The sequence below is a fragment of the Fistularia commersonii genome, chromosome 8 (assembly GCF_037954325.1).
Source record: "Fistularia commersonii isolate RoL2024-O1a breed Wild chromosome 8, RoL_Fcom_v1.0, whole genome shotgun sequence".
NCBI classification, from domain to species: domain Eukaryota; kingdom Metazoa; phylum Chordata; class Actinopteri; order Syngnathiformes; family Fistulariidae; genus Fistularia; species Fistularia commersonii.
Window position 1 is genome coordinate 14986404 of NC_141291.1, and position 22927 is coordinate 15009330.

Consider the following 22927-nt stretch of genomic DNA (forward strand, 5'->3'; position numbering starts at 1 on the left):
ATAATAGTATTTGGTTTCACAGATTTTAAGCCTGTGACGGACTTGAAATAACATATAACATTCACATGTTTCATGTTCTGGCTGTACTGGTAATTAATTTTACCATGTACAAGATCGTAGATTTGGATGTGAGTCATGGTACACATTAAGCGTTTATTGTAATAATTTCCTCAACAATCTCATTTCATTAACTGTACACTCGGTGTGGAGTTTGCTCGTCTTTTTAACCTCCATGCAGCAGGGTGGCAGATAAAGTTGGAAACACTAAGTAAGACATTGATGCCTCGACCTCCCTGTGGAGATCACTGAAGCATCTAATTATCTAACTGTTGATGTGCCACTAAACTAAATTAAGGGCTAAGAAGTTGCATTTTGTACTGCATTAACACAGTTTGAAGAATCTTGGCATTGAAGGTTTTTAGGTTCACATGTATCTACAGCGCAATTACTTGGGAGCTGGGGGGTGTTGATGTAATGTTGTTAATTTCCTTGTGTTGTCTTAATATAGGTACTGGATAAGTAATCAGGGCGATTGTCGTAAAGAATGAGAAAAATAAATTTTTATTTTGTCACTGAAAAATCAATCGCACGTATGTGTATTAGAAATGGCTTTCAGACTCACTGTTGTCGAGTCAAAGAACCTCCAGAAACTGGCGAATGTGGCCGAACACTCCAGTGCATTTCCGCTTTGGGCCTCTAGATGGCGCCATTATCTATTTCCGCCCCTTTCTCTTCCTGCTTCCGGCAGCGAAGCTCATCTGCGTTGTGCAGCGCGACCTCGTTGATTGATTTCAGCCCCGACTTGAAGTTCTATGAATCCGTAAGTTTTTCTGTTCAGTTTTGGGGAATTTTCCGCCTCTAAAAGCTTCTGAAAGATCAATATTAGGAGAATTTCTTTTGTGTTTATGTGTGTCCGTTGGAGTGACACTGTTTGAAATTGTTTTGAGCATCGGCAGAGAAGACTCCTGCAACCTCTGCCTCCCTGCTGGTTTCACACTGCGCCAGAAAACTGACACTAAATGCCCTGATAACAGCATTTATAATACATTAAATTCATAGCCAGTTTTCCAAGGGTTCTGTGAAACCCTTGCTCGGCTACTTCTCTCGTCCTGTCTGTAGTGGACAAGCTAGCGCGATCACGGTTGGGCTGCGGTGTGTTTTTTGCTGGCTACTACATATTAAACTTTAATTTTAATTTTATTAAACTATTCACATTTTTTTTTCGTTTAGTTCAAGTCGTTGCGCCGCAAATTGGTGTTATTGTTGCGAAACAAGTCTTTTACTTTTCCTGTGCCATGTATAAACCAGCTTATTGCGTATGACTGAGTGTAAAAGGACACCATTGGAATATAAATCTGATAATTTAGGGAAGTAAAACTTGTCCAATTCACTCTTTACCCTAAACTTTTTTTAAAGGAATATTTCAATGTATTTATCTTTTTTCAGGACTCAAATATCCCGAAGATTTTTATGCCACTTGAAAGTGAAACAGTGACAGATTTTGCAATGTAAACTACTTGCATATTTGCAACATGATTGTTTTTGATGGTTGATCAATATGTGTTCATTCTGTTGAGTTATATTTGTCAAAGGGTAGTCCTGTTTCCCAGTTGTTTTTTTTTTTTTTTGTCTAATTAATTTTTCGGCTTTGAATTATTGTATAAAGCAACATCAACAATGGCATTACTGGCACTCCCATGGGCAGTTATTAACATTATCAGTCAAACAGATGTATCTATGCAATACTTTGTAATGAATAGTTTGTGACAATCACCTTTTTTCAGGCATAATTGCAACCTTCATTTTTTCTTGTTTGACCACTATTTTTTTTTTTCTCTTTTTTCAAATGAATGTCCAAAACCAAATTCTCAGAAAATCAATGGAAATGAAATATTTATATTCTTGTAAGGCACCATTTTGGATCAGTTTACTGAACACTGAATGGATACTTAAGTGTTTGCTTTAGAGCCTAATGATACCATTTTCCTCCTGGTTTCTACTTTATCACTCCCCTAAGTCACAATGCATATTGGGCGCAGGGGGTTTAGAGTGGCCGTTCTTGGAACCGAGCATTCCTGGTTTGATTCCCGGTTTCTCCCTAGCCTATTGAATTGTTTTTGAGCAAGAAACTCACCCCCTAACTGGATGCTGCTCAGTGGCTGTCTTCTGCTCACGGTTCATCCATGATGGGTTAAATGCAGTGTCTAATTTTGCTGAAGTTGTGCCATATGTATAACTGAATGTGAAGAATGCAGGGATTTCTATTTCATTATCACCTATGTCTTCTGAGGGCAAACCAAACCTTTGCAACATCTGGTTATCGAATAAGATAGATTTTCCCTTCTGACTTCAATCCCCGTAAAATTTCTCAATGAATCAGACAAAATTCAACGTGGCTACACCAACAACATGTTGCACAAAAACTCCACCAACAGCTCTTATAAAACTGGATAGCTACGTGAACATTTACCTGTAGACAAATGGATACGATGACAAAACCGTACCTTATGTGCTGGAGATCCACTCGTAGCATCTAAAAATAATTATCCTCACTGTCCAATACAGACATACCAGACTTGGAAAAGAATTTGTGAGAGCTGTAGCTATTTCATGCTTGAATGAAAAGTCGGCTGTTTCCAGTGTTTTTCATTGTGGAGTGAAAAGGGGTTGTGCTAGGCAGGTGAGATGTCTGCAAGAGATTTTTTTCTTTGAATCAGTACGCAGTCTGTGGATTTTATGGCATATCACATTTTGCTTTTCATTGCTACATTCTTTCCAAATCCGTAACGACCTCTCACAGCCATGGTTACCGTCCAGATTATTGACAATATGGCTCTCTAAATGAATGTATGTCACATCACCATTATACTTAATGATGTCGACATATGATTCCCGAGAGAAAGAGTGACAAATTAGTTGATAGCGAATTGAACTTTAAATTTCAGATTTTTTAAAGCTAATATCAATAGACTTTTAAGTCTCAATGGAATTTTACCTCCCAGCTAAGCCTCAAAACCTCAAATCTGATTAAATTCTAAAATTTGGTGTTGTTTTTCAAGAACCAGTGATAGTGAATAATTTTCAGCTCTGTTGTCATCATACAGAAAAATCGGCTTTATGTTTGTGACCCAAAATGGATGTATGCTCTTTGTTTACAAAAAGAAAACATTAAAAGGGGGAGGTGTATACAAACAAAACAGAAGCAGGAAAAATAGCAACAGTACATCTTCTTTTCTTCTCAGTTCCCGGTGAGTCGGCTGATTGAAGACAGACTCCTGCAGCTCGTGGCCATGGATGAAGGGTTGACGCCTTTGGACTGCCTGCTGCCCTCAGGTACTGCCTCTGAAAACCCTCATTCCCCTGGGCAAACAGGCAAACAATCAGTCAAATTCACATGCAGTCTGCTTGTGTGTGAAGGAACACAAATAGAAATAGACACAGATTGAAACACACCAAGTATGCATGCATGTTGTCAAACCACAGACTTTTTCAATGTGATCCTTGCTCTGTTGTTTCTGAATCATCTGGTGACACGCAGATTTGGGGGATTATACAAATTAGAGGAATTTGGTGATAACAGTGTATTTATATCTGAGAATCTTCTCTATGTGATACTGTTTTTACTTTTACAGGTATACATAATGACTGTCTACCTCAAAAGGGCTTGATGAGTTTTCTTGAAATCTTATGCTTTTGAAATAAATAGCCGCTATTAAAGGCAATTAAATTATTTGGATATTTTACTCCTAGAGTAAATGGAAGCTTTGGAATTAAATTCCTGTCACTTTGTCCCACTGAACGCTTAGGCATTAATTTGATATGAAAGTAGGAAACTTTTTTTATATCTGTTTTCCGCTTTTCAAAAGGCACATTATCATCACTACATTAATGTAATTGTCAAAAAAAACACTGCAAGAAGGAAGCATACATAGTTTGTTGGGCTTGAAATCCTACTGGCTTAGCAGGTTACTGATTATGGCTGCCTTTCCACATCCATCCCAGGTTGAGGTTTATGCAAGCTCCTGAGTAATCTTTGTGTTTGAGCGTGCTCAGAAGGCACAGCTGAGGTGGGCCTACAGGCAGCTTTTTACCCAGACCTATAAAGGTCAAGGGGGGTTTGCTTGTAGTATATACAGAAAGCACTTGTTTTCCTCCTTGTCTGTCTTGTAATATCGCCTAACTTAGACAAATTATTTCTCTGAAACTGAATTTTGTGATCTAGTTTCACTACATATATGAATATTTTACCCAAATTTTCAGAAGCCCCCTTAAGACCGATACAATATTATTTTCTAATTTCAATTCTGATTTGAGGTTTTTGACGCTGGGGAATAATATTATCCAAACACAGATCGATCAACCAGGATAACGTTCTCTCTGAAAAGTTCTCGATTCTTTCTTGCATTCTCTGGCCCACCGTAGTTCATTAGCGGGATTTATAAACAAAATGCCCTATGCTGTTCATGTATGAAGTGCACTCCATTAGGGTCTATCTTCAATGTTTCAGGTTCCATTTATTGAATTATTTTATAAAGAATTTTTGGAATTTGCTTAACAATTTGCTGCCCTTGCTTAACACCCTCTCCCCTGACCTGCTATCGCTGGCGTTGCAATAGAAATCCTGTAAGCAGCTGTGCTGGCGTTTCACTGAAGTATAATGGGTTGTCCTCGTGTGGTGAAGACTTCCATTCACATAAAAGTATGTTTCAAAAACAAAACAAACAAACAAAAACAAAAAAATTAGAAAATGGATCCAAGAATGCAAGGACAGAGATACTGAGGGGCATTGAATGAATAAAAAAGTTCCTAACTAGATGAAAAGGAGACCCTGTTACAGATAATGCTTTAATTCTTATCTGCCTCTTGTGTTTCCCCAGCGTGAGGATTGTAACCATGTTCATCAAATATTTTTCTGCCAAATAAATATTTTTTGATGGAAATCCTGGTTTCAGTCCAATCAGAAATCTCTATTTTTCATCCAGGGGTAATTATTTTTTGAAAGTCATATTGCAACCTTGTTTATGGTGCATCGCTGGTATAATAATGTGTGAAGTTTAACAGTGACTTGTTAGTAAAGCACCATATGCATGATATCCACTATAAACACTCACTAATAGGTAGATAGATCCCTGTTGCAAAGACTGATGTAATTGTTCTTGTAAATATTTTTGTTTGTTTGTCCACCTGGTCTCCGGCACTGTGCCTTCTGCTGCAGCAACACTTGAATTTCCCGAATGTTGGATCAATAAAGTTTTGTCTTATGTGAGCTTATCTTAATAATCTATATTTATGGTTTATTTTTCCTTGTTCTTATCTTCCCCTTATTTTCTAGACAGATTGTTGTTACAAGAAGAATAATATCACTGTAATTAACATGCTAGTCTACAAAGGCCCCTGTAATTGGGGTTGTATTAGTGTTCATATACTTGTATGTACTTGATATTCTTGCACGTTGGCGATTTGTACAGAGGAGGGAACGTTGAGCTGTTGTTTATTTTCTCTGTTTGTACAGCTGGAAAATCAATAGCACAAAGGCCAACATCAGCCAAGAGACACACTGAGTGATTGGAAGCTGTCAGCAGCTCTGAAGCGTCTACTGAAACCAGCGTTTACTGAAATGCGTTAGCTAAGCATTACAGGCAACAGTCTCAAGTTTACTCTCAGTGCAAATCCAAGATTTATTCTAAAGATTTCCCAGTGTGAGCAAATAATCCTCGAATGGCTGTAGAAGCGATCTAATTCAAGCACACCCACACCCTCCAGGTGATAGAATGTGTTGATAAATCTGTCACTTGCTACCAAAGGAAAAAGCTGAAAACATTCAAAATTCCTTAACTCATACCTATGTAGTGAAATATTCTGCTGCATTAAATAAGTTGGCTGTATATGCTTAGGTTATAGCCTGCTTAGTTTCTCTTAGAGGAAATGCTTCTCCACAGTTTCACTGGAAAATATGAAAACAGCCTCTAGCTCAGCTGCATTTTAAAATCCCCCGTTTGCAGAGTTTTAATTTTCAAAATGTAGTTATATACTCCTGTTTGTGCACTGCCTATGTGCTAGGGATGTACGCTTGTATTTTGTTTGTGTATGTGTGTTTATGCCGCCTGGCACTTTTAAAAAATCCCTCGCTGACATTTCTTTGAACAGAGCGCCCGAAAGGCTACGCACCCGCATGTGTATGTGTGTTGAGGTGAGTGTTTATGTGACAAAGGGTTTTTTTTTGAAAAGCCACGGCTGGTTGAGTTAGTCTTTTGTTCTCTGCACACTTCCAGCCAATTAAGAAACAAGACTGACAAATCTACTCCTCCTCTTCCTCCTCCTCACCTACCCCTCCTTGTGTCCTTTCTTTTGCTCCTCATTTGTGTCTCCACTTTACCCTCTCATACCCCTTTTTTACTATTCTCTGCAGGGGTTGACTTTCTTTTGGGAAATGACCTTCCAGTTATGTGAACTTTATAACAGCATTAAGTGTCTTCCCAAAACAAAGTTATAAACGACAGGGTACTTTCATTCTATAAAATTGAATTCATTTGATAGTTGCTGTCCATAAAGTGCAGTTTTGCCCTGGCAGAGAAAACTGGACATTGTACAATTTTAGGATAAAAACTGTATATAATTTATAAATTGACAGTATGTAGGTCAAAGTTTTTTTCTATGCTGCTCTTCCTCATGATGCTGCAGCTAAAGACCTAAGGGCAAGTACAAGGGAGAATCTAGATTTTATTGTTTTAATTGTAATGAAATATTTGGGTAAATTACACCCCTCCATCGAGTCCTGTCTTTAATGATAAACCAACTATCTATTTTGATGACATTTTTTTTTGTCTCAATAAACCCTGATTTCATTAAAGTTGGTCTTTGAAGGAATAATTCAATTTTCTTTGAAGAGTAATTATGGTTGGTAGGGGTTTATACGTGCTGATTAGGTCTTCCACTTCAGCTTATTGACTTGCAAACACCTAGCTCAAGCTCACTGTCAATCATCAGTCATGTTAGCTTCTACAGTTTATAGTCTTTCTGGAACTAGATAGCACTGCATTCCACTATATCAGGAGTGGGCAAACTTTTTGCCTCAGGGGCCGCATTGACTTTAAAATTTGACGGACGGGCCAGGTCAGCACAAGATACAACGCATATAAAAAAAAACAACGCATTTTTTTACGGTACATAACAGACTTGTCTGACATTTGTCTGAACATTGTCTAGCATTTGCTTTGAAAATAAAACTAGCTTGGTTTTGAAGGCTCTGACGTTTGCTTCCATTTCCAACTCATTCATGTGTGTCAGTATGTCCACAATAAAGGCTAAATCACAAAGCCAATCTGCGTCCTTCAACTCAGAAAAATTCTCAATCAGCTCCGAAAATGAGAAATAACGTCCTTTTTGAGCACCCACATTCATCAATTCAGTCATCCACATCAAGTATGAATTCTGTACCAATCTTTGGTGGGCCGAATTAAAAAGACCAACCGGCAGGATGTGGCCCACGGGCCGTGGTTTGCCCCCCCCATGCACTATGTACTTATTCTTAAATTTCAAAAGGTGATTTTGCTTCTGGCGTGCTATAATGAGACAAACTATAATTGATTTGATATAACTGGACAGATCTAACCAGATCTGGGCCAGGAAGTGAATCAACCATCCGGACTTGCTAAATAGTGGACTCTTTTCTTTGCCCAGTTCTTGGCAAAGAAAACCTCTGTACTGATGAGGGAGAGACCACTTCAAATCACTGGATTTTTTTATGAAGCCAATACTTTATTGCTCCTTTTTAATTTTGATTTATGTTGGGATCGGGTCTAATTCAGCTCTTGGCAGATTTTTGTGTGTTTTCTCAACACTTTACTATTATCATAGCCATCATATTTTCTTCTTGCAACTGATAATATAATTAACAGGGTCTGTAATAGTTACCAGATTTTTTTGAAAACTTGACCCCTGCAAAAAGAAGGAAAAAACTGTGGAAGTGATACTTGACAGATGTGAAAGGAGGATTGCACATTCTTTAATCAATTTGTAGAGCCCTTTTTTCCACATAGATTTACAGCGGTCTCATAGCTTCATATGGATTTTTAAAATATAATAATAAAGTAAATTCATATTAATTTTGTATCATTTAGATATAATTTTCATGTTAATTTGGAACTTCAATATGTTTTTGTTACATTTTTAGCATATAAGGTGTGACCAAATTTACATACATGTGTTTGTTATTTCTTTTGTTGTTTTTTATGGTATTGCAACTTTTTATGAACTAGCTTCATTATATAGCTGGGAGATGGTACTAGAAGACCATTTACTTCATATTATGTTACTATGGAATTGATACATTTTGTTAATTATGCAAAATGTTTAATTGAGATTACATTATTGGGGGTGATCCTGACGGGTTGTTTAAGTTTACATAAAGTATTTTTTCTTTGATGGGAAAGGCAAGAACTTAAGAAATGCATAAGAAATAATTTAGAAGTGTAGACCTGAGAGGGGAAGAGAAATGAAGATGTGAAGGTAAAGGGAAGAGCAGTTGTGCTTTAGTATGTGATCCATCAAGGCTTTTCAACCAGCTCTAGTTTTACTTTGTTTTCCATATTTTTCCATCTCTGGCAGATAGAAAAAAAGCAATTCCTAAGAACTGTAATTGGTTAGAGATCTGCATTCATACCAGGAAAACATAAAAAACACACTATAGGTAAGATTTATGGTGGAGTAAGAAAGCAAGTAAAATGATGCACCCTGGGACAGAGAGTCTGACAATGAAACATGGAGGTATACTGACATGTAAGAAAGGAACTATGGGCTGACAAGTAATTTTGCTTCTTCTGCTTTTAAAGGGTCATGTTTTTATGTAGTCACAGATGGTGTTTTACCAAGGTCACAGTATTCAAATTCCCCACTGTCTTTTAAGTCCAGACAGCAGGGTAATCCACATTGATCTCTTTCTCCTTCCAAAATTATTGCATCTGTGGGTAAACATAGTTTATCTTCTGATGGTGCAAACAATATTGAAATGTTTTATTCTTCTCTCCTGTTGTCCCAGCTTTGGAGGGTCTAAATGAGGGCATATAGGCAGTACTTTATCCTTTTACATTTAGCATCATAAATATTACCTTTTAGATATTTGTTTATAAAGAGCATTTATGGATGTAATGACAGAGGAGGATACAGAGAATAGGCTTGGATGGAAAAGGTCGATTTGCTATGGGTCCTTGAAGGGAAAAGCCAAAAGAAGAAGAAGATATTTGTTTATAAATGTCTTCTGTGAACATAGATTTGATGAGAAAATTGAATGATACTTCTGTTCATGATTCACTTCATTTTTTCCCCCTCTCTTTTGCAGGATTGTGGAAGATCGGTCTTATCCTTTTGAACCAGCCTCTGGATAACGACTACCTGGAAGTCCTCTGGAGTAAAGGTACATATCTGACCTATCACCAGTTCAGATGAAAGACACTTTTTAAATCCCCAAACCCCAACAACATTGGTTTGCATTGAGTGTCTATTCCCAAGTTGTTTGTAATCTCTAGATTTAGTAGTCTCCACTGTGCAAACTCTTAACAGCTGCTTTAATGCTCAAAATGACCCCACCCTGATGTGATATGTTCTAAGGAAGTTACAGATGGTCTTTTTTTTTTCTTTCTGCATGAGAAATTTGTTTATATTACTCTTGTTGTCCATGTCTTGAACACTTGCCTCACTCAAAACAAAGCAAAAATGACTACATAAATTTCCATTGCATTTGCAGTCTGCATATGCAACATAGTTTAAGCCCAGAGACACTGTTATTCTTTGGTTTTTAAGTTAATATGGTTATTACGTAGACACATGCTGTCATTTTGAAGTGATGTAATGAAGTAAATGGGTGTGTGCTTTGTTGCTGCACTTCTCTGAGGCTGCAGATACAACAGCCCAACTAACTTGTCACTATAACAGTGAAATTCAGTTTGCAGCACATTCACTTGACAATTCTTTGTGACAAAACTCAATAAATCAGTTTTGAAGTTTTTTTGTTTGGGCCTTTTTTTTTGTTTGTTTTTTTTGTTTCAGTTGCATTGTCCAGAGTGCATCACATGTTTTATTAAATTTAATAAACACCTCAAAATGATTAAGAAAGCAATCTACCAGAAGTATCAAGACATAATGTAGCAATATCAATAACAAAATCCTCAGATAAAGTGACAGAGTAACTTCTGTCATTTTGGTGCACGATCAGGTAAATTGGGTAATGGTCCTTCAGGAATCTTGTACATATACCCTGATTAATTCTCTGCAGCATAAAAATCCGTAGCTTTGATGAATTATCGCATCAATGTGTCCCTTTGAATATCTTTTTACTGTGTTTATTTTTTAGATCTAAAAATCTTAGGCGGATGACCAGGTCACAGGTGGCGCAATAAAATCATACATCAAACCACATTACTCTGGCTACTTAACAACTAATATCCTGCTTTCTATGTCAGACAGTCCCTCAAACTCTCACATGCACAAATAAATGTCCAGGATTTTCTGTACACTGTCATTTGACCTAATTACGCCTATCACTTTTTTTAGTCCACTAGGAGCCCAAACTTTTCCACAAAACTGCTTCGGACGGTAAGATCTTCCAGGACCCATGACCCCTTTTAATATAGTTCACCATGTCTTTCTCGATATTTGTTCTTCTTGAGCAACTTTCAATTGGTAACTGCCAGCCTTTTAGCATTCATGCTCAACATAGTTTAACTGACATCGTGAGATATATTTTTTACATGACAACCAACAACACAACACAATGTCTTTACTGTGATATAAGGAGCATTGTTATTCATTGATTCTTTGCAAGCTAAAAAGGAGCAGCTTTGTGAGTGACTCCACCATAACAATTAGTCAGTTGTCAGTGCCAGTTCAAAGGATGTTATTATTGTTGAACATGAGAAGAAATAAGCTTGGGCAATTTCACAGAAGCAATAATTTTGTTAGCTAATGGTTCAAAGCAGTCTCCTACATTTTCTTATTCTTAACGTTGTCATCAATACCACTGGAAACTATAGATTTAATTTGCAATCTTTTAAAAGAAATATCCCAAGGTCAGAGTCAAAGATGAACAAACGTCCAAAACCCTAAAAACTTTTAACAAAGAAAATTTAAAATATGTAGTTAAGGGGAAATATTTTTGAGAAGTGGAGCTTAGGGCATGAGATGCTGCTCGTCAGCATAGCTCAGGTTATACCACTTATCTGTAATGTATTTAATATGGAAATCTGACTTTGAGCCTTTAAACCAGACAGTGTCATCTTAACCTGTATTAATCTCTAACGCTTCTTTTTTCATCAAAATGTCAGTGAGCTCCTTGCAAGGAACTGCTCACAATTGATTGGAGCAGAATTATGTGGAAAATGTTTTTAGTGGGGAAATGTGTTTTTATGTGTCCAGTGAGGCAAAAAAAGGGATTTAGTCAGCCACCAATTGTGCATGTTCTCATACTTCAAAAAGACAAGAGAGGCCAGTGATTTTCATCATAGGTACATTTCAACTATGAGAGACAGAATGGGTTGAAGGAATCCAGGAAATCACATTGTAGGATTTTTAATGAATTAATTGGTAAATTCCTCAATAAAAGAGCTGCTATAGGACACCAGAAACATAATTGTAGACCTGCACCAGGCTGGGAAGACCGAATCTGCAATAGATAAGCAGCTTGGTCTGAAGAAATCGACTGTGGGAGCAATTATTAGAAAATGGAAGCCATACAAGACCACTGATGATCTCCCTCGATCTGGGGCTCCATGCAAGACCTCACCCCGTGGGGTTAAAATGATCACAATAATGGTGAGCCAAAATCCCAGAACCACACAGGGGGACCTTGTGAATGACCTGCGGAGAGCTTGGACCAGAGTAACAAAGGCTACCATCAGTAACGCACTACGCCGCCAGGGACTCAAATCCTGCAGTCCCAGACGTGCATGTCCAAGCCCCTCCTAAGTTTTTTTAGAGAGCATTTGGATGATCCAGAAGAGGATAGGGAGAATGTCCTATGGCCAGATGAAACCAAAATAGGGCTTTCTGTTACAAAGTCAACTTGGGTTTGGAGGAGAAGGAATGCTGAATTGCATCCAAATAACACCATACCTACTGTGAAACATTGGGGTGAAAACATCATGCTGTGGGGCTGTTTTTCTGCAAAGGGACCAGAGGGACCGATCAATGTAAAGGAGAGATTTTGAGTGAAAACCTCCTTCCATCAGCAAGGCCACTGAAGATGAAACCTGGCTCGATCTTTCAGCATGGCAATCATCCCAAACACACTGCCCGGGCAACGAAGGAGTGGCTTCGTAAGAAACACTTCGAGGTCCTGGATTGGCCTTGCCAATCTCCAGATCTCAACCCCTTAAAGAATCTTCGAGGGAGTTGAAAGTCCGTGTTGCCCAGCGACAACCCCAAAACATCAGTGCTCTAGGGGAGATCTGCATGGAAGAATGGGCAAAAATACCAGCTACAGTGTGTGAAAACCTTGTGAAGACTTGCCAACAAAGGTTATATAACAAAGTATTGTGATGAACTTTTGTTCTTGATCAAATACTTATTTTCCACTGTATTTTGCAAATTTTTAAAAATCAGTGATTTTCTAGTTTTTTGTTTTTTTTTCCCTCATATTGTCTCTCATAGTGTACCTATGATGACAATTACAAGCCTCATCTTTTTAAGTTGGAGAACTTGCACAATTGTTATGACTCAATACTTTTTCACCCCACTATATGTTTCATATGATTATAATGTAGATTTAGTTGACACATCAAAAGTAATTCTCTGTGTGCTATATTGACTGAAAAAGCTCTTTTAATAGTTGATCAAATTCAGTTGCACAAAGATTTTATACATGTATATAAAGCTTCTTCTATCAGCTCCTCTTTTCCATCTTATTAATCTGTGCGTATAAAAAGTCAATGACAAATCTAGGATACTTCATGTTCTTCGATCAAAACAGAGCTTGAACTGAATCCATGCACAACTAATTTGGCTGTCCACTTGATTAGAAAAAATAACAGAAAGGTAACCAACATAACACAAAAGATTATTAACCATGTGCTCTTTAAAAATATATAGTAATAGCTTGTAGTCACAATTTAGGAGTTAGTTCAAAACCGATGTGATGTGGGTGCTAAGTTACTGTAATTGCCAAAAGGACTAAATAGTTTTCATAGGATTTTTAGGGTAAGATTTCTCATCATGAACGATGTCCCTTTGTGGACATTTTATTGGGATTGAAATACATTTTACCTCGGCCTCCATCAACAGCAGTAACGGTTTTACTCTCACTTCCATATAGTTTTATTTGCCTAAAACCAGGGTTACAAGGCATAAATATTCAGCGCTCATTTGCCATGTCAGCCCTTCTAGTAGTCACTTTTTATAGCAGTTTATCTATGGCCTCTGCAGTGTCTTGATCATAACTTGATCATAACTCTGACCAACTCTGAGGATTAAACATCTTTTGTGCAGCAGCCCCCACACAAGCTCTTACTGGGTTCGAACTTGGCAACAGCTACTTAAGGAATGTACCCATTCCAATATGTATGATTGTTCTTATTTCTGTTACCAAAGGCACGACCAGTCCCAAGTTTAAATCGAAAGAATTGGTTCAAGACAGATCCTGTGAACCAACAATCAGGGGGATCACAGTTTTGAATTCCAGATTATTATTCACCCTAGATAGACAGAAACATGTGCTTGGGTGACAGTCGTAAACAGTTCAGTGTTTGTTGTTTCATGTGGTTCTTTTACTTTCCTTTTCATGCTTTTCTTTTGTCTACTTTAATGTTCATTACTTTACCATTGGCAACCAAGCAATTATGCAGTGAAGGAAAATAAAGCAAATTGCAACTAATCTCAAGGTAGTCATTCATGCTGTATATTACACTTCTTATCTATGGGATGCAAATGCAGCCTCATAGCTGCACGGGCCACTGTCTCCCTGAGCCAGTCCCAAGCCTGCATAACACATAACATATAGGTTTGCGTCAGGAAGGGCATCCGGCGTAAAACTTTTGGATCTAACCTAATAACCAGATCATACCAGATCAGTCGAGGCCCTGGTTAACAATGACCACCACTGGTAACAATGACCTACAGGGTACCAATGGAAACTGGGCTACTGTAGATCATAGAAGGAGAGGAGGAAGGCGTGTGAAGCAAAGCGAGAAGCCGAAAGGCAAGAGACTGGAACTGAGAGTAGGGACTTTGAATATTGGGACTATTATAGGAAAATGTAGAGTTGGTCGACATGGTGCAGAGAAGGAAGGTGGATAAACTGTGTGTCCAGGAGACCAGGTGTAAAAGTAGTAAGGCTAGAAGCTTAGGAGCAGGCTTAAAGTTTTACCTTCATGGTACTTACAGGAAGAGAAATGGAGTAAGAGTTATCTTGAAAGAGGAGTTTGTTAGGAATGTTCAGGACATGAAAAAAATGTCAGACTTATGAGTCTGAAACTGGAAATTGAAGGTGTGATGCTCACTGCTGTTAATGGCTATGCCCTGCAGCTGGGATGTGAGTTTTAGGAGAGGGAAAAGTTCTGGAATGAGCTGCATGAAGTGAATGAAGGTTAGTCGCAGCAAGACAGAATATATGGGTGTGAATTAGAGTGGAACGGTGAGGCTACAGGGAGTGGAGACCAAGAAGTTGGAGAATTTCAGGTACTTGGGGTCAACAGTCCAGAGCAACGGAGAGTGTGGAAAAGAGGTGAAGAGACGGGTTCAAGCAGGTTGGAATGGGTGGAGAAGTGTCAGGGGTATTAAGCGATAGTAGACTATCAGCCAGAATGAAAGGGAAAGTGTACAAGGCAGTTGTGAGACCAGCGATGCTGCATGGCCAAGAAACAGTTACAATGACGAAAAGACAGGAGGCAGAGCTAGAGGTCGTAGAGATAAAGATGCTAAGGTTCTCTTTGGGAGTGACAAGGATGGATAGGATCAGGAATGAGTCTATCAGAGGAACCGCACATGTTAGATGTTTTAGAGAGAAGGTCAGAGACACCAGACTGAGATGGTCTGGTCATGTACAGAGGAGGGATAGTGAATTTATTGGTAGACGAATGCTGGAATTGGAGCCGCCAGGCAGGAGTTCTCGAGGAAGACCAAAGAGAAGATTTATGAACGTTGTGAGAGAGGATATGAAGGTGAGAGAGGAGGATTCAGAGAATAGGGTTGAATGGAGAAGGTTGATTCACTGTGGCGACCCCTGAAGGGAAGAAGAAGAAGGAAAGAAGAAGATATCTGTGGGATGCGATGTATGACCAGAAAGTTGTTGCATCTTCTAAATTCTACATTCTAGTATCTGAAGATGCAAATCCATGTCAGTTGACTAACTTTCTAATGCCAACAAATAGTTTTGGTTTATAAATAAAATGACAACATACTCAAGCTGAAATGAATATTTTCAGTAAGTCAGTTTGTTGAGGCTTCTCCTTCACAATGCTACATGATAGGATGTTCAATGTTTTGTCCCAGTTGCTCCTTTTTTGTGAAGAGCATTTGACAGTGACTCATAAATAAAGGCTCAGACTCTGAGACTGCTGAGTTTCTTCATGCCACAGTCACACCAGTCTCTGAATGACAAGATAGATTGAAGCAGAGCTTCAGCTGGAGGTCAAAACTGGAGGAACATAGTATTACAGTATGTGGGAAGATCAGTTATCTCCAATACTCTAAGGATAAAATAACTCCCTCTTGAAAAATGCTTTTCAGTCAAGTATCAAGGGCAGAAAATACATCTTGATCATTCAACAGGATTTAACCTTAGACCTCCAAATACACTAACAAATGGGAGGTGTGATTATAGCTATCAAAGAGTGACCAAAAATAAAGCGATGCCTTGGAAAGAAAGTTACATGTATATATATAATTGGCTTTTAAACAAGGCTGTGAAAAGTAGGCACATTTTATAGTATATGTGATATAGAATCAACAGTGATATTTGGAAAAAAAAAGTCAAATTATATCTTCCAGACTGATAAACTCGGGGAAGATAAAAGTTGATCTGCTGTAAATCACCAGGACTGCTGGGCAATGTAAAACCCCACATTATTCTATTTGTTTAGACACATGCTGTTACTCATCTACTTAGATTCTCTCCACAGCAGCAATATGAGGGGACTATATTCATAAATTCTTCATTCACTCAAAGAGTGTGGACAATGTTTTCAGATCAATATTGTACTGTATAAATCACATCACCAGAGGTTTATTCTGACAAAACTTGTTGAAAAATAAAGATGTCATTCATTGACTATGACATTGGATCTTCATTTTAAACCTCTGATTTCCACTCATTTTGGTTTCAAACATCAATGATCGATCAACAGGTTTTTCATTTTAAAAATCAAACAAGCCAGTTTTTACATATTGGGGACTACTTTGAGATAGATGAACATATCATATGCACTTTGACAGCCTGATGCAGTATGATGGTGTGATGTGACAGATTTTGGCATTTCATCTCGTTTAGATTAGGTTACTTTTCAAATAAGGCTGGAGCAACAATTTTGGTGATCTCTATATTGCCACAAGCAATACTGTGGGGTGTGTGTCAGATATTGGGAAAGCTGTCTTGATTAGTTGTGCTCTTGGCAGACTTGCAGATGGGACCAGAAGAAGTTATGACAGGACGATGATTGTGCTGGAATTGAAATTCATAGTTCTTATGAAGTCTGCTGGTAAACACCCTTGTAGTGAGTTTATCTTTACTCACTTGATATGCCATTTATTTTTAATGTTGTTTATGGTATAAGCAGATGTCGGTGTGCACATGAGCCTGTCAGGGTGCATGTCACTCTCCAGAGGTTTTTTCAGCTAGAGGCACCAAAGCAAGGTCTCCACCCTTACACCACACACACTCAGTACTGTCAGGTTCTCTGATGTGACTCCCCTGGGCCCGTCCATTACCTCTGAGAGAGGTAGAGCAGCAGGGAGGAAAGGAATGATGGGAGTTGGAAGAGCATAACACTGATCAAAAGGAAACTCATACAGGTCTTCAGTGTGATGTTCTCAAGTAGAAACAAGTTATCTCTGTCTACACCCTCTCACTCATCCAAAGTGTCAGTTTCTCACTTGTCAGTTTACTTGATCGTTCACTATTTTGCCACCTGATCTGTTAAACAACACAAACTCACAATTCAATGAAGTAAATGGGGAAAGTTGATCTCACATGTAGCATTTGGTAAAAAAATATACATATAATTTCTTGACTGTGTGAAGATTCTTTGATATATTTAATCCAGAATCAATTGTACAGGACTTCAGCTTTTGCTCAAACAAAAAAAAAATACTGTATGCACACATCACTCATTTACATAGACATTTATATGGCACTGCCTTTTAAAAGGAACAGTTCACCCAGAAATGAACATTTGGCCATATCTAGAAACCCCTGTGATGACAAGAGGTGAATCTCGGTTTTTAATCCAAAAAGTAAAATGATATTGCAGCTTTCTCTTTAAAAAAAAAATCCACTGGTGACCAGTTTTCATAAGATCAGTAAACAAAAGCTGAAAGGCTCAGTAGTGATCACATGGTACAGCATAATCTAAGTCAAGAGAAGCAGGCAGGCAAATCCTACTTGAAATACATCATTTTGCACAATGTTTAAGAATTGTGTGCAGAGTTATGGATGTACACTGCTGCAATACTTGAAGTTTCAGGACCAGTCTAGGAATTACTACCTATACAATTCAACATGGTCCTCGCCAGCATTTGTGAGACTGAACCAGTAACCAGACTTCTAGTTAGTCTCCGTACGAGGTTGGTATGTTACTGAAAATTTTGGAGCTGTATTTCCAACAAATGGGTTTTCTTTCTTTGCTCATTCGCTGTATTGCTATCTTATTAGAGCGCAGTTCATGAAAAGCAGGGTCAGACTACATTACCTTGAAATTTAATTGACTCATCAAGTCCATCATTAGGCAAAAAATAATCCAGGAAGCTCTTCACCTCGATTGTTATGTTGGTCCTTGTGTATGATTTAAAACCAGTTTTACATGAAATACTCATTCTCATCAAACAGTATATACACTGCATGCACAATTATTAGGAATGTTGTATTTTTGAGGATTCATTTTGTTATTGTACAACTACAGCGCTCTTGGCAATCCAAAATGTTAAACCCTCAAACCTGAACATTTTAGTAAAAGTTTTGGCTTTCTCAAAGATCTTTATTTACACCATTAGGGAGCAACTATGAGTGTGCTGAAATATTATGCAACTAAATGAAACAGATTTTCCCCATCACTTTTATTTTCACCTGTTAAAGTGAGAATAATAAATGCGAAATTTACAAAAACATTTCTGAAATTTCCAAGACAAAACAAAACAAAAAAAACAAAAAATCCAAGTGACAAATATACCCTTCTTTTTGTTATCTGTCACAAGCCTTCCATTCACGGAGTCAGTCAGTTTCTTGCTATGGTAAGAATGGCCAGACAGTTTTCAGAGAGGTGTACTATTTACATTCACTGTTAATTTCCTGCTTTAGGGCCCTAAAGTTCTCAATAGGGTTAAAGTCAGGTGAAGAAGGGGACCATGCCAGTCTGAGAGTTGATTTTGAGTCCATTTTCAATCTCAAAAGGTCCAATTAGCTCATCTTTAATAACACCTGCCCAAACCAGTACCCCACCTCCACCTTGCTGGCGTCTGAGTTGATTTGGACCTCTGTGTCCGTCACTGATCCAACCACGAGCCCATCCATCTGGACCGTCAAGAGTCACTCTCATCTCATCAGTCCACAAAACCTTTGGGGGGGGGGCATTGTTGATTTTCCAACTTATGGGTCTTGTTCAGATTTGGTCGAGTCCCAGCTGTTCTTCTTACCTTGGTCACTTCTCTGAGAATTGAACACTTAGTACTTCTTGACACTCTAGGTAGGTTGCAGTTGTGGAATATGGCAGCACTGGAGGATAATGGATTCTTGGTAGCATCTTTGATTCTTCTTAAATCTTTGGCAGGTAATTTGCATCTGTACTTCAACACATTTCTTGCGACCCTGTTGACTATTGCAAGAAAACATATGATGGTTCTGTGATCATGCCCTAACATCTTAGATATTTCAAGAGTGCTGCATCCGGCTGGAAAAACTTCTTACAATTTTTGACTTTTTAGAGTCACTTCAATCACTTTTTTTGTCTATTTTTCCTGAAGAGAAGAATCTGCCTAATAGTTATGCAAATCTTGAGAGAGGGTGTTGATCTCCTTAGGTCACACCTTCGCTTGTTACACAAACACACATCACCAGATATGCATAAAACCCAGTAAGAATTCAAGTTTCTACAGCTTGGAGTTGGAAATTATGGATAAAATGATAATATGGTCAAAGTGATCACTTGCCTAATAATTGTGCACAGAGTGTGTTATCATATCAAAAATATGACTCAATAGCGCAGTCATTTTTAAAGGTCCTTTGTCGTTAATCTCTTAAATCCCCTAAAAACAACAAAACACATACAATATTGTTGTTTACTATCTGTATTTATACCATTGCAGCCCCCTTGTTTTAATTTTATTTGACTCCCTGTTTTTAATTTCACATCTTTGGTTTTCATTCTATGTATTTGTATTTAAATTAATTTGTTGATTTTGTTAATCATTTTCCAGTATGATCTAGTGTTCTTTAATTTGCCTGACTCAAATGTTTTATGATATTTTACAACATAGGAATAGGTCAAATAAAAAATAAAATTAAAATTAAAAAAAAATAAAATTCAATTTCTTCATGCCTGTTGTATCTTTGAGTTGTATCTAGTTTTTGGATGTCCAAATTTTACTATTCCGACACATTTTCTTTTATAATAACCATATAAAGTTTTCTACGATCATATGATAAACCAGCTCAGTCATTGTTAAAGTTACTTACTTATTTATATATTCATACATTTAATACAATATTTTGAAAAAAATACATTTTAAAATATTTAAAATGTAACTAAACAATTAAAAAATGGTGGTGCCTGTCCTGGAAGTATAGATCTAGAGAGGGAGGAAATAAAATGAGAATGCAGGAATTTAAGTTGGAGATGGGGTTGTTAAACAGGGTCAAGCATAAAGAAGGTGGACTAATCAATTGCAGGATGTCAGCATACCATAATGAGTAAATAATCTTTTTGCCATTACATTTTTTTTCTTGCACTGTGTTCAATCACTGAGCTGACAGCTCTTGGCCCTCCCCACCATCCTCGATGATACGAGTAATTCTTGCACAGTATGAGCATCATAATTAGCACCAACATGGGTGATTAAAAAGCGCTAACATTATAGTTCAACATTCGGTTTGACTGCTTAATCCTGTGCGATATATGAATCCTTGTCAAACACCACTTTGACCGATAAAAGCTTGGTTTTGAAGTTGTCAGAAGGGATTATGATAGTGGGTATATTTACAAGGTCATCTCTTCCAGCTGTCTCTGTTATCCCCCCACGATTCACATCATATATCTGTCACTTCTTAACATATCTGTATAACCCATTGTTTCAGACTTGGATTTTTTAATTTTTGGTTAAACCAAATACAGTGATGACTAAGACAGAAATTTAGGGTTTTACTAGCAATTTTGGTATATATCATAATAGCAGCAATAATAATAATCTAATCAATACATCTTTTAATTTGGTATTGATAAGTGTATGTTTGTATGAGTCTGGCCAACATGCACATCTGTAGGGGTGGCCTCTTGACATATCATACCATGCTTATAATTCCCCTCTGAGAAAATATGATACATTGAAAAAGATAGATTTCTAGACTTTTGTTTACTAATCTAAATTATATTTGCTCGGAACATTGACTTTATGACATAGAATGTCAGGACATAAAATGTCAGGACTGCCCTTGGCAAGAGAAGCTCACCAGATCATGACCTCCTGTGTTGAGGGAAAAATGGAAAAATCTTGCATTCAAGGGGAATAACAAAAAAAGAGTAATTAACCTAAAAATGTTAATGTTAATCAGACCAACAAAAACAGTAAATCATTCCAAATCTGTCTGAAGCAGGGGAACATTATCAATTTTTAATAGTTTATGACATTTTATCAATTGAAACTGCACACTTTATTGAGCTTTAGTCTCAGTTTTTTATTTGGTCTTTCACAATTTGATAAATAAGAGGTACAATATTGGCATTTGTTAATGTTGACTCATAGGATGTACTTCTCATGTAAAACAGCAACTTAAGTAACTTCCTGACTAATCAAAGCAGTTCACTTTGGCCTATGCGCCCATCACAGTGTAACATTGCCATTTGATGAGCCAGAGCTGGTTATTACCAAGTCAGTTCTCCCCGCAGTAATGCTTTCATCAGTTGATTCATGGCAAGTGCTGCAATGTTAATCCTATGTCCAAGCAATATCAAACTGGTTGTTAATGGTTGGTAAAGTTTTCCAGTTGTACAAATATATAAGAAATGTATAAGAAAATTTCACCACAAAATACAGTATATTATCCAATATTATTTCCAAATTAGCATTTCCAAAATCTACAAACATCTGTTAATAGCAGGAATATAGCACCATGCGGAAATAAGCAGTTTCAACACCTTAATTCTAAGTAATTTAGGAAGTACAAAAAAATTATTTGAGTGTGTCAGTGTGTGTGATTCTCTGAGCAAATAAGTATCTTGTGGCCCACAAATAAAGGTAGATAAATGATTGACAGTTGCAAGGAATAACTCTCAAGAGCCCCAACTTGAGGAATATTTCATGTGTATTCGTGTGGGTGTGGCCGGTTTCGGAGTCTTTGTCTTGTTTTGTTTTTTTAACACATCAATACTTAATCTGTCATTACCAACTTGGGAGGAATTCCTCTGTTTCACAGGTTGTTAAAAAAAAGTTAGTCAGTCTTTTGCAGTCCTTCACAGATAATGAGTCATTTACATTCCTGGCATGAGACACCAAGAGCAGGTGGAAGGGGTTAAGAAATAAAAGCACCAGCTTGAGAAGAAAGGTTTCTTATTTACAATAATGAAAATGTGTCTGTGTTCTAAAGCACTTTCACAATGCTAGATTTCATCTCCTCTAAACCGTACTCTTTCCTTCTCAATTTACGGCAAAATAAAGGATTGGAAATTTGAAGTATTCTGTCTTATTCCTCACCCAGTTTTCCTTTTTGTGCTGTTTGCAGTGTTTGATATGCTGAGGGCCCCATTAACTTTGGCTCAATCTGAGTTTTCTGTCACTCATGAACACTGCAATCCTTGATAACCTTTGGCTTTCATCAGTCCTATGGAAATGCTTTATCTTTTAATACACTTGTCTTCTTTCAATCAAATTATGTAGATTGAATGTAAATTTTCTTCTAGCTTTTTCAAACGCAAACATTAGTAAGCAAAAAGGACAGTCAGGTCTGGACTCTGACCTGTGGGGCTGGGACTGCAGACAAGACATGGCCCAATCAATACATTGTTGATATTCCAGTGTTCTGTCTATATTAGCAAGACCCAACTCTTTCAAATATTGTCACTTCTCAGATGAAATATTTTGGCATCTTTGTAGTACTTAGTTTAGCATCCCAATGTATGTCCTCAAAACACACCAGGGCACTAGAATGAGCAGACGGGATCAAATTAACTTCAAGATTAGAATTCATTTTGGTTTGACTGGAAGCATGGAGCAAGTCAACCTAAATGCTAAAGTTTTTAGAGATTGATAATAATTTACGCTTTATTAATCCCCGTGTGGAAATTTATTCTGCAATTAACCCATCATGGATGAACCATGAGCAGTAGGCTGCTGTCGACCAGCACCAGGGAAGCAGTTATAGTCCAGTGTCTTGCTCAACAACACTTCGACACACGAAGAGGAGCCTTGAATCAAACCAGGAGTCTTCGGTTCTTCCTGCTCTACCTCCTGCGCCACACAAACCCTTGTGTTAGAAGGTCATGAAAAAGTACCACAGATGTGTCAGTTATTACCTAGTGGT

General features: G+C 37.6%; 1 protein-coding gene across 2 annotated transcripts in view; it reads left to right on the forward strand.

Annotated features, from left to right (window-relative positions):
• Positions 1–740: 740 nt before the first annotated feature.
• Positions 741–22927, forward strand: part of tpk1 (thiamin pyrophosphokinase 1) — a 66198-nt gene continuing 44011 nt past the window's right edge. For both annotated transcript variants that reach the window (XM_086151359.1, XM_086151360.1), the window contains exons 1-3: positions 741–820; positions 3243–3333; positions 9338–9412. In XM_086151359.1, coding sequence (XP_086007485.1) covers positions 3291–3333; positions 9338–9412 — 118 coding nt within the window. In that variant the 5' untranslated portion in view covers positions 741–820; positions 3243–3290. The remainder of the gene's footprint in view (positions 821–3242; positions 3334–9337; positions 9413–22927) is intronic.